The following is a 13,304-nucleotide window of genomic DNA, read 5'->3' as shown; positions in this document are numbered from 1 at the left end:
TCATAACCGTTATATTTGCCATAGACTGTTTACTTTATTGTAAGGTCTACATTTATTCTACATTACTAGTCAATTTCGAGGCGCTGCGTATCCATATTCACATGTAGGGAGCCCGTGAACGCGTGAAACCAATTCGTGTTCCGCGCTGCTTTATTTTTGAATATGGTGACACGACGTTATCGCTGTACAGTTAAATATGAAACTAGCCACAGGCTGCTGAAGTATACACTGAAGTAAAAGTTCAGGTTCTGCCAGTAATATAAACTATGATGGACAAAATATGATAATACACGTGAACCAAAAAGTTTCGATAGTTAGAGGACCAAAGTGACTTCCTCTTTCCGCTTGGTATTCGCGTTTCTTTATCACTCCATTTCCAATGTCTCGGATTGTTCCACGACATTATAAAATACAGGGAGAAGTGTTATTGTCGTTTTACAGATTTCTTTTCTGAAAATGTACTGTCAAAGTCAATAGAAATTCTTAAGGGATATTCTTACTGGCCAAATTGACAATTTACCTTCTTCACAGGGCTATTTGAGGTTCTCTTGTATTCAGCTTGGCGACTGGAGGATAACACAATAATCGCTACGTCCAGAGACCTAAAAGTTTGCAATCGTCTCTCAGTAAACTTCCTTTTTGTCGGCATTGTCGAGAAAAATCTTATACACTAAGTTCATAATATAGTAGATGCTGTGGTGTACAACAAAGTTATTGTTTAACTAAGAATTTGGGATATAAATCAGTTTCTGTTAACGTCGAAAACCAAATTTTACTCAGGAGAGTGAATCTGTTTATTGTATTTTGGTTTATTAACTAGGGTACAGTATTTTATGGGTACGAGCGTCATAATGTGATCAATTACCAATATTACAGAAGAATATAATCGACTTCCATTCGCATCCACAAAAGTTTGTGTCAAATCTGAGTGCAAGTCAGAACATCAAAATGTCACTAATTCTGCTACCATATCGTTCCTGAATGTTCCACTTGCGCTGAGCATATGAGTATCCGTACGAGTCTCGATGGAGGGACTAGCAACAATGTTTGGAAGAATAATAATTCTGATGTCTTTCTTGACAATGGTGACATGAATTCCTGCCTCTTTCATCAAGGTCACATCCACTCCCTTACCAAATCCTTCTGCCACTGAGAAAATATTGATGCATCAACATTCTATTTATGTCAGAAGTTTAACGAAAGAAAGCAATTTTCCTAAGTTACTTTGCGATATTTGGCCTGGAGAGCCACTTTAAATCATTATTATAGATCTTCGCAAGAAACGATACACAAAATTTGGTAAATTCCGTGAACAGTGTATTAAACACGCCGTGTTCATTAACTAAATTGGTTATAATGCTCTTAGACGTTGTGGATTTCCACAAGGATCAAGACATAATGACAGCTAAAAAGAAGTGCATCGAAGCTTGCTTAACACGTAGCAACCGCCACATGGCCAGCTCATGTAAGTTACATCATTTAGAGTTCCATTTAACATAGCAGCAAGCACGAAGCTGAAAGAGTAATTAAGGCAGCGGAATACTTAATGTATTGGATCTTCTGTAAATGAAAGTATCCTCCAGTACAAAGGAACTTGAATGTTTTATTCCTTAGATTCTGTTAACAATCAACGGACTATCGCTCTCGTTTCTCCTTAAAATCCATCACTCAGTGCAAATTAACCTCAGCAAAAGCTCTCTTTTATGGCATTGTAATTTCTGCCTACAATGCGCTGCATGTCATTTGTTTTGGCGACTGTTAGATCAATTCTGTATTGTTATACTTGAATTTGTTTTTCTCGAAACAGGTTGTCAACAATCTAACCACAAAATAAACCTCTCTCTTTGCTTGTCAAGGCGTTTGGGCTAACCTTCTATTGGTGGAAAATAGGCGCAAACAGTTTCACCAACATAAAAATGTTAGCGTTCACTGGAGTATGCCTTTGATTATAGAAAACACTACATAGTCATGATAAGGAAGCCGTTAACTATATAATATTGACCGTAGTAACATGTCAAGACCTACTAATGACTACGTATCGTAAATTTCTAAACAATTCCTCACTAGTGCGTGTATGTGCATCTCAGAACTTACGACTGTCCTCTGGCACACTCACAATCTAGCGACGTTGTAGTGCAGTGTGGTCACGGTGTCAGTGAAATCCTCCTTCCTAGTTACCGCACGGAGCAAAAAATTACAGGAAACTTTCTAGATACATATTTCATGAAACGTATATTACGTTCGGCGTCACGGTACCCAGTACGCTGAAGTTTAGTAATGTCCTTAAACTTCTGCAGAAGTTGCATCGTCCCTCACGAAAGGAAGGTCGATCATACAGAAACTATTCCGTGACTTTCGCTCTCGTGTGGACCTGCACAAAGTACTTTTGTTTGGCTTTGGACAGCTATGAAAACTTCATGCACATAAGATTATGTGGCTCTGCTATTATCATCACAGAGGAGAGTAAAATCAATTTACACAGTTTTCAAGATCCTGTAGGGTATATGCATTTCGTCCCCCTAGTGATGCCGTAGTTCTCTCCGTTAATTCACCCAATATCTATCTTTCTTTTCTCAAATATTTCAAAGTGCAAGATTGGTGGAGGAGCGCTACGACGATGTGCTGTTCTTAAAAACGATTAAAGTTTCTTTATAAGGCTGTTACTTATTCAAAATGAAGTGGACATAGCGAATTTACTCAGGAGATCGAATCTGTTTACTGTATTTTGGTTTGTTAACAAGGGTACAATGTTTTATGGGCACGAGCGTAGTAATGACACCAATTACCTATCTCGCAGAAGAACATAAACGACTTTATTCGCATCCACAAAAGTTTTTGTTGGTGAAACTTTATTTTGTGTGAACGAGATTCTCATGAAATCCTCAGCCAACTCAGATGAGTGACGCTGAAAGAAAGATGCTTTTCAGTAAGAAGCAGTAAATAAATTACTTCCTACAATTTTTATCTGCATTGTCAGTAAAATTTGAAAATTTAACATATGCACAAGGTCGCCCTCCGCTAATACGCCAGGAAGAGAGGATAATCATCCTGATGGTTTGGATGCCCTTCACCACACACAATGGAGTGGGTATAAGTAGATGTGTGTGTAATTGAAGTGTGGTTAATGGTGTCTTCAGCAATATAAATTAAGCAACGTTTCGGAGGATGTAGGAAAGTGGTGAAGTGAGCTGATACTGCATATAACTACTTGGCAGCATTTAAATTGCTTTCTTCTTCTATCGAAATAATTTGACTGTGCCGTAAGTAAGTAGGTGAAAGACAGCATCGGTTGGTCAACACTGGTTTCCTCGTAGTACGATCGTATAGATGATCTCAACTGGTAACTCCGAAGACAGAAAGTGTATCAGCTGCCAGCGACTAGCAGATCACGCATTTACGGAATGTGATGGGTGGCGTTCAGTGTTATCGTCTGAGCGGCGGGAAATGCCGAAAGCCGGCGATTTACACCCTCCGTGGCGTTCCTGCAGACTCACCGGCGTGTATGAGGCACGCGGCGGCGAGCAGCGGCGCCAGCAGCAGCCGCGGACCGCGCTGGAGGCGGCGGTGCATGCGACCGGTGGCGGAAGCGTCGGGGGCGGAGGCAGAGTCGGAGGCGGCTGTCAGGGGCGGCCGCTGCGTGCCTGCGACCATCGCGCTCCCATGTCGCGCAACGACTGCCGCCTGCGAGGGCGCGTCTCTGCCACCAGCAGCTCGCGGCACGCGCCGCCACCTCCCACTGCGCATGCGCGCGCTGTCGAGCCGCCACTGGTCACCCCCTCCCTTGCCACCCTCCAAGCGCAGTGCCGGGAAGGCACAGGTACTGTTCCCGTGTAAGGTAGAAACAGGAATAGGGATACTGTATGACTCCCAATTCCCTTTTTTTCTTTCTTGGTAATTTGCCATATTACATTATCAGAAGGAAACATGTAACTGAAATGGAATTCAGTCTAGAGAACAAAACCTTAAATGCTGGTAGAGCACTTGCCCGCGAAAGGCAAAGGTCCCGAGTTCGAGTCTCGGCCCGGCACACAGTTTTAATCTTCCAGGAAGTTTCATATCAGCGCACACTCCGCCGCAGAGTGAAAAATCTCATTGTGGAAAGTTGTCATCAATCAGAAGTTTGGTTTCAACCCCACATCACTATCTATGACCCTACTGGAGGAGGTAAGAAATTGCCTTCCTCCAGCATTTGAAAAGACATAGCTAACCAGTTATTAGGGAACATACAGATTCACATATACCGCTACTCGACATTTTTCAGGTGAACAAATGCTCCCAAAACTGAAAAAAGTGTTGCATAAAAACCGAAATTAGGAGGTTCTTCATCTTCCTCTTCTGTATATGTGGTAAGGGCCTTATCGACCATACGCCTCCTCTATGAGCCTCTTCCACTTCTGCCTGTCCAATGCGCTGTTTGTCCAGTTGCTGTTGCTGTTCATCCTAGTTGTGTCCTCCCAAATGTTATTCCACCATCTGATTCTAAGTCTTCCTCTCCCTCTCGTTCCATCAATTATTATGCTGAATGCCATTCCAGGTAGTCTATTCTCTGTCATTCTTGCTATAAGGCCTGCCCAGTTCAACCTTCTCCTCTTGAGCACTTCGACGATGTCACGGTGTTTGCACATCCCTCTTAATTCTTGATTTCTTCTTATTCTCCATTCAGTGTTATTTTCGTCGTATACAGATCCAAAAATTTTCCTTAGTACTTTTCTTTCGAATATTAAGTTTCTCTTCATCTTTCTTTCTTAATATTAATGTTTCACATCCATATAACATTGCAGGTATAATGGTCTATTGGTATAAGCGGATTTTAAAGATACGGCTAAATGATCTTTTTCTTAGAATTTTGATCAAACTAAAATGTGTCTTGTTTGTGCCGGCCGCTGTGGCCGAGCGGTTCTAGGCGCTTCAGTCCAGAACCGCGCTGCTGCTACGGTCGCAAGTTCGAATCCTGCCTCGGGCATGGATGTGTGTGATGTCCTTAGGTTAGTTAGGTTTAAGTAGTTCTAAGTCTAGGGGACTGATGACCTGAGATAGTGCTTAGAACCATTTTTGTCGTCTTGTTTGCTGTTGATAAACGGGGATCTATTTCTGTATGTGTTCTGTTGTTATTACTAAAAAGACGTCCTAGTTACTTGAAGTGGTCAACAGTCTTGAAATGGAATCCATCTAAAGTCAGAGGTGCATCTTTTCTTGTTTTCTTACTTATGGGCAGGTATTAGGAGGTTCACAGAACTTAATTTTAACGTCGATAATTGAATTCAGCGTGAAAGCAACACGAGGCGCAATCAGAGCTCCCCACATATGAAATCGAAGAAAGTCTCGTATGCTCCCGTGTAATCGCTCTCTATGTGAATTGTATGCGATTGCATGAAGCATCAACAACGCGTAAGCTCAAGAACGCATTTTGCAGTACCTGGAGAAAACTAATAGGTCTGTCGTCAAATATCGAGCAGGAAAACGAAGTTAACATCTCAGCAGAAAACCTCAAAACCCATTTTTAAACAATAAATCCAAGTGAGCGATTGGCGCCCTGCAGATCGAGAAACATTGCTATCTGTGACTCTTCGAGGAAAGTTATCGATTGGCAGAACAGAATCACGCTGAAGTACGACAAATAAAGTAGCCTGGAAGAAATTTATCAGAAGAAGCGACCGATTTTGAAATTATCCTCATGACAAATGTCTGGAGACCACATGGTGCAACAAAGTTTCGCTCCAATTACGCTTTGTGATTTTCCGCTACGTCGCTCAACAATACAGCCTTTAAGATTGTGTAAAATATCGTGTTACGAATCCTCCCAAGAACACCACGTACCATGACGAGCGCGTGACCGGCCGCACAAGGCCGGAAACGAAGGATCAATCGAGAAGCAGTTAAAGAATATTAATTCCTTTAAAGGAACACACCGTCATTTGACTGCTTTATGGTTTATTTCAGCACAACCCAGTTTTCGACCTTCTGTGTCATTTTCAAGTATCTGGTTTTATGTCTTTAACATACTGGGTGATCAAAAAGTCAGCATAAATTTGAAAACTTTATAAACCACGGAATAATATAGATAGAGAGGTAAAAATTTACACACATGCTTGGAATGACGTGGGGTTTTATTAGAACCAAAAGAAAAACAAAGTTCACAAAATGTCCGAGAGATGGCGCTGGACAGCAAAACGTCAGTGACTGCGCATGACAATCGTGTATAAAAGGAGCTGCAATGACAGAGGGAATCAGATGCGCCAGCAGTCGCAGCATGTTGACGTTACCTGAAAAGGCGCTTTTAGTGAAGCTGTATTCTCAGAATGGTGAATGTGCTAGTTCAGCGTTACGATCCTATCGCCATAGGAAAGGGATTCGAACGGGTAAAGGTCCGTTGACAAATGCAGCTGTGGAGAGAATGATTTCAAAGTTCGAAGCCACGGGTTGTTTAGACGATAGACTCCGTAGTGTCCGACCGAGCACAAGGCGTAATGCTGATGAGACAGTTCAGGAAGAAATGGAGACCGTAGCGGGTTCGTCTATGCAGCGCTCGTGCAGTCGCACGTCGCACCGGCATTCCATACACTACTGTTTGGTTGGCACTTAGGCATACCCTCCAATGATATCCGTACAAAATCCATCGGTATCATGAACTGTTACCTAGCGAATTAATGAAGCGAAGGGCTTTTGCTGTGTGGGCGTTTCAAAAGATGGTGGAAGATGAAGATTGGTTGCGTGTTGTGGACCGACGAAGCTCATTTCACGCTCCGAGGATCTGTCAACGCCCACAACTGCAGAATTTGGGCTACCGAAAATCCTAGAACGGTCGAGAAAGTCATGGTATGGGTTGGATTTAGCACATCTACCGTTGTCAGGCCTTTTTTCTTCGAGGAAATGCGTGATTCTGGTTTTGTAACTGCTACCGTGACGGGTGTGACGTACACCGATATGTTACAGAATCGCATCATCCCCAGCCTGGCTGATAAACACCTGCTGGAACTCCGGCCACCCTGATTTAGGTTATCCGTGATTTCCCTAAATCCCTCAAGACAAATGCCGAGATGGTTCCCTTGAAAGGACACGGCCGACCTCCTTCCCCGTCCTTCCCTAATCATTAGGATAGTTAGGTTTAATTAGTTCTAAGTTCTAGGCGACTGAAAACCTCAGAAGTTAAGTCGCATAATGCACAGAGCCATCTGAACCGGATCTATGACCTAGTAGGCTAGTCACTTGGCCAGCGAACAAGCTGGTATCAGAACTATTGTTTTCGGCCGTAGGCACAGGAGTGCGAGGGGCTGATCAGCTAACGAAACCCCTGAGCACCGCAATTGCATGGCATTCTGGAACGCCTTCTTGGAAGAAGACGGCGTCTTGGCTACAGGCACACCCCGCGCCATGCTGCGGTAAAATTTAAACGTTCATAGCTTCGGACCAATCCAATAATGACGCTCGACTTAGAATGCCCTTTCGATCGTCTGGCGATCGCGAGGCGTCAGCCAGCCATGCGGTAAGGTTTAATGAAATCTGCCATCCCCCTTACTGTTGGCTAAACGTAGTTCTCAAGGTTCAGTATAATCTCTCCTAAATGTTCTCTATGTAAACATGTGTAGTTACACTTCAATGCTTTTTCTATAGGTCGTTCCGGTAATGTCTTCAAGTCAGTGGAGCCTGTCCTCCGTAAAGAGTAATTTTTTCTGAACTTATTACAGAATATATCACTACGTTTTATTTTCTAAATCTTTAACTACGTTGTGTTGCGATTACTACCACCTTTCTCTACTATCTACTCAATTCAGTGGCTCTCTGCAAGTAGTGTCGTATTCAATTCCTTCCCACTAACCGATACCGGGTAGGGTATTAACGTAAGGTCTCGACGGCCTATCAGTATGCATCTAGCTTGCTAACTAGGGAAGCTCTTCTGATCTATGTAGTGTGGCGTTGAGTGCAGATGACGTAGCGCAATTGCTGTAGCAAAGCTGCATGTAACACACACGCGGCCTTCGGTGTATTACTTGTCGAAGCGGGACTAGTGCGAAGACAGCATATATCGCCACCTAGTATAGCACATTTACCATTGACGTTCACACTGCAAAGTATTGTGGTTTGTGAGTGGTAAAAGAAATTTGAGGTTTTGATGTGCTCCAACACTGAACCAACAGTGACGCTAGCTGAACAAACATACAGAAACGATTATCATCCCACATTATGGTCACAGAGTGTTTCCTAGCATTCACCCATCACTCTGTAAATAGCATTTCTTCCCTAAAGCCACACGCATATCACCATCATAGCAACCTTCTCTCTAGAAGCTGAAATGCCACGGCCAAATCAATGGCAAATCTCTCCTCCGCTCGTTCTTCTCAGACAATAATATGATCGCTCACGGAACTTACTGGCCTGCTGATATGCCCCTTATCTCTGACGACACGTAATGCCAGTTGCTATCCCGTTTTACTTTGTGTTCATGAGATGAGTGTGGCATGAGATGAGTGTGGTATGAGATGAGTGTGGCATGACTGGTCTTCCTGTTCACACGATATTGTAGTTTTATGTGACTATTTTTCTGGTCGCCGGTTCGAATCCTGCCTCGGGCATGGATGTGTCTGATGTCCTTAGGTTAGTTAGATTTCAGTAGTTATAAGTTCTTGGGGACTGATGACATCGGATGTGAAGTCCCATAGTGCTCAGAGCCTTTTGAACTATTTGAACCATTTTTCCGTTGTCTTAATGGCTTACTGGTAGAAATCTGATGGTAGTGTCTTCCGAGTTTGTTCACACTTTGGACATCAATTACGAGTGTTGCTACTTGTAGACGCATTTTCGTAGACTTGAAACAATTTAATATAATCTTTAGATCAGGGCCAGTCACGGCGTACCAAACTTTACGTGTGCACCACGTGTGGGCTTCGGACTAGCCAAGGCCCGGCCTGTCACTCGGGTTTGCTCGGTCCTTATCGGAAGTACCCGAAACAGCGCAACATTTCTTTTTGTATTGCGGTGCGGCAGTTTTCTCTCGGCGTAACTCTCAGAGTTTGACAGAATCGTGCCGTCAGCGTTGTCTAAGCTTCGCTTTTTTGTTTGTGGTGTGAAGGACGTTTGCAGGTCCAATGACTGTCTGCACGAAAAGAGGCAGTCTAGCGATCTACCACCGTAGTCCTCTACAATACTGTTTCTGAGACCCTCTGTCTTTTCAGTTGAAAACGCCCTGTGCATATGTCGATGTTGCTTTCTGAACTACAGTGTTACTGCAGTTTTAATAACAAATCTTTTTACATTTAATAAGCTTGTAAAAGTGCTACAATACTTTGATCAACATTCTTGTGTGAAAGACCTTTATTTAGATTGTGAAACTAAATAACTCAAGATTACCTGGTAACATATGTACAAAACTTTATAAAATGGTCAATGTCTATCCGTACGCGGACAGTTTGTCCGAGATAAAAATTATGTCCTTAGTACGTCAAAAATAATTAATAATACTGAAAATTTGTTTTTTTTGTGACCTATGTTGTTGAGAAATACAAAATGTAAAACTAAATAATATGTATGCAGTGCGACTGCACTGCCATTTAAATCCAGCCCGTCAGCAATTTGAAGTGAGACTGAGCGCTTTGGCACTCATGCCCGGACACTGCCCGCGAGACAGTATCTTGGCCAGCCCTCCTTTAGATCGCATCGTATATACCTGCCAGGACAATAGCTTATGGTAAATATGAGCTTCCATTCGCGCGAGGAGAACATAATTTGGACTGCAATATCACTGAAGTAAACGTACGAGTAATTTTGCAAAATTTGGTATCCTAAAAACCAGTTAGGCGCGGAAAACTACTAAATGAGGGTAAATTGGCACTATATTCGTTCGATTACGCGCCATCTGAGGCGCCTTGCCACGGTTCGCGCTGCACGCCCCGTCGGAGGTTCGAGTCCTCCCTCGGGCATGGGTGTGTGTGTTGTCCTTAGCGTAGGTTACTGTAAGTTAGATTATGTAGTGTGCAAGCCTAGGAACCGATGATCTCAGCAGTCTGATGCCATAGGAACTTACCCCAAATTTGCAATTTTTCGTCCGATTATGAAGTAGCGGTACAAAGGTGTGGTTACTATCATAACAGTTTCCAGCGGCTGCATCGGGAACATGAAGAAACAGTGGCTAGGAAAATGTATGGACCTATCTCAGGTGACGATATACATACAGCAGCGCACAAATTGTTTCTAGTTGTGGGTGGTATCTTCAAAGACCATAAAGCCTTCATGGACACGAGAGAAAGTATCTATTGTTCAATAATCTGAACATGGCTGCACTTCAGCAACTATTTGATGTAAGTAAGCAGCCAACAGTTGCAAGGTAAGGTGGTTTCATTCAATATTAAACTATGGTTGTGCCGGTTGTAAACCTTTCTTCTTCAGAAATTTGCTATGATGAGCACGAGGTTAAAGTAGAACGACTTCCGTCGTCTCCACATATGCTGAAACTTGATATTAGTATATTGACGGGCACTTTGCTGCCTTTCACACGTCCGTCACGAACGCTATTACTTGAATGTCGCTGTTGTTTGGCTTTTTTATCCATTCCTGCACACAAAAAATTAACGGGATATACGTCACGTTATACACAAGCGTTTGGTCGTAGCATTAATGTAATCTCAAATAGGGTCCCAATGAAACTTAAACAAGAGTTCATTTGCACTTTATTCTATGCCGTTACCGTAACGGTCGGGAACAACTGAACAAATCGGTCTTTGACAAAAGTCGTCTTGAGTCATTTTTCTTTTTCTTGGCTCTTCCTTCTCTCTCTTTCCTCAGCGGTCCTACAGATGTCGCCGCATCCCACATCTCTCGCCAAAGGCCTCAATCTCACCATTTTTCTCATTCTCTTCTGTTCCTCTTCTTTCTGTCCCTTCTTGGACACCCATATCCACGTTTTTCCTGGTCTTCCAATTCTTCTCCTTCGAGGAGGTTACTATAATAGTGCTTTCTTTAGCCACCTGTCTTCATCTAGTCGCCGGCCGTGGTGGTCTCGCGGTTCTAGGCGCGCAGTCCGGAACCGTGCGACTGCTACGGTCGCAGGTTCGAATCCTGCCTCGGGCATGGATGTGTGTGATGTCCTTAGGTTAGTTAGGTTTAAGTAGTTCTCAGTTCTAGGGGACTGATAACCACAGCAGTTGAGTCCCATAGTGCTCAGAGCCATTTTTTTTCATCTAGTCTTTTGACGTGTCCTAACCATCTTAGCTGCCTTGCTTCTGTTCTGTCCGTTATATTATAATGGGTTTACGTCCTTTCTCTTACTTCCTCATTTCTTATGCCTTCAAGTTGGGAAATTGTACATGCTCCTCTCAAGTGGTCCGCATCTACAGCTCTAAGTCTCTTGTTATTTCTTTCTGTGAGTTCCGACCGTTTACTTCCATAACGCATCTGTGTATTCACATACTAACTTTTTAACTCATTTTGGAGGACCAAAACTGCATAATCTATATAGAATTCTGACGGACTACAGTGAGCTGCTAACTTTATTTGAGCTGTAGTTTTAGGTCCACACTGTGACGTTTGTTTGACTGCTACTACAAAATGATATCTGAATTAAGATATTTCGGTAGCACTTTACACGTAATGACATACGTATTTACAGCTCAAGTTCATGTATTTGTTAGGTGTAGTTTTAAATACTTTTAACAAATTTATAAATATCTTTCAGGGATATTCAGAAGTAATTTTATACATTCAGTGATTTTGGTGTCTTTACGTAAGAGGCGAAAGAACTTTTAATATCGAAAAACAAGTATACGTACGAGATTGATTAGGAAAGCGAAAATTATTATGAAATATGGAACTCTTGAGTTGAGGAATAGAAAAACGATAAAAATTATATGCTAACAGAACTAAACTGCAGCAGACACCATCGTAGTGTAAATTAACCGGCTCGGTAACTGATTCATTGTAATTCTTTTCAGTTTGAGTTAGTAAGATAACATACTGACGTAAGTGTTTGCCCAACTAGTGGGCTGACGTAACAATTCCATAGTTCGTGAGTGAAAGTGAGCTCTACTGCCGGGACTAGGAATGCTACGGATAACATTGAACTTCCATGATCAGATATCAAAATTGCTCCAAACTCTCTCTCTCTCTCTCTCTCTCTCTCTCTCTATATATATATATATATATATATATATATATATATATATAATAGTTTTTTTGTTGTACTGGGCACAACCGTGGGACCGGTAAATAAAATAAAAAATCTTACTTCAATGAAAATACATAACTATCTAAAGGAATAAGAAAAAAAACTGCCTTCCAGACACACGTCTCGAACCCTGAGCCCAAAGTGGTAAAGAAACACATCATGGCCACACCGACGTGAATACTTTCCTTGGATTGGAATGATCAGGTGCGACAAACTGTCAGGCTCAGCTGTTGCAAGTGCGACATCTGGTGACGTCAAAGGTTTAATGTTTGTCATACATTTTTGGTTTATTTCCCCGACATTTGCGACCACAAGTGTCTTAAAGAACTTGTCTCAGCGTGATTTATCTCGTTTCAGAGGTTTTTAAAAGTTAATAAGGATCACCCTGTATATCTAACGCCAGATGGAGTGTACGATTATCCTTCGATGTGACTACAAATTCTAAGCCTTACCTAAAGTACAACAGTGGAATCTTGTTGGTGGCTGGAAAGGGCGTCATTCGCATGGAGTAAGGAAAGCAAGGTTCAGCGCAGTGCAAGATCGGCAGTGGCTGTAGGGAGTGCGTGTGTCGGATGAGATGTGAACTGGCCGTACTTAGTGGAAACAGATATCGAGAACAAGGTGCCATAAAAACCGCCACACGCGGACTTCAGCACCTTCATTGTACAGTGCCCTCGTGAATTCGTGCACTTTCTCCTATGTTCCGACTGATATCCCTTTAGAACAAATTTTAAGTTCCTCATAAATTATTAACGTATAAACTTACGTTCTTCTGTCTCTCTTGGAACAAAATAAATTTGAGTATTAGGCCACGTAATCATAAAAAACTAAAATAACGTCCATCTGCCTCGTTCGGTAGCTGTTTCCACACCCATGTAATTATGTACCCGGAATTTTACACTACTGGCCATTAAAATTGCTACACCACGAAGATGACGTGCTACAGACGCGAAATTTAACCGACAGGAAGAAGATGCTGTGATATGCAAATGATTAGATTTTCAGAGCATTCACATCAGGTTGGCGCTGGTGGCGACACCTGCAACTTGATGACATGAGGAAAGTTAACCAACCGATTTCTAATACACAAACAATAAATAGTTGACAGGCGTTGCCTGGTGAAATGTTGTTGTGATGCCTCGTGTAAGGA

The 13,304-nt window shown here is 42.4% G+C and overlaps 1 protein-coding gene across 2 annotated transcripts in view; it reads right to left on the bottom strand.

Annotated features, from left to right (window-relative positions):
• The window catches only part of LOC124612871, a 480,199-nt gene that overhangs the window by 348,964 nt on the left and 117,931 nt on the right, over window positions 1-13,304 (bottom strand). The window contains exon 1 of one of the 2 annotated variants that reach the window (XM_047141306.1): window positions 3,495-3,660. The exons of the other annotated variant lie outside the window; for it this stretch is intronic. Coding sequence (XP_046997262.1) covers window positions 3,495-3,651 — 157 coding nt within the window. The 5' untranslated portion in view covers window positions 3,652-3,660. Of the gene's footprint in view, window positions 1-3,494; window positions 3,661-13,304 lie in introns of those variants that run through there. 2 annotated transcript variants of the gene reach the window in all.

This window comes from Schistocerca americana, chromosome 4 (genome assembly GCF_021461395.2).
Source record: "Schistocerca americana isolate TAMUIC-IGC-003095 chromosome 4, iqSchAmer2.1, whole genome shotgun sequence".
Classification (NCBI taxonomy): Eukaryota; Metazoa; Arthropoda; class Insecta; order Orthoptera; family Acrididae; genus Schistocerca; species Schistocerca americana.
This window is presented reverse-complemented; position numbering and strand designations above follow the sequence as displayed.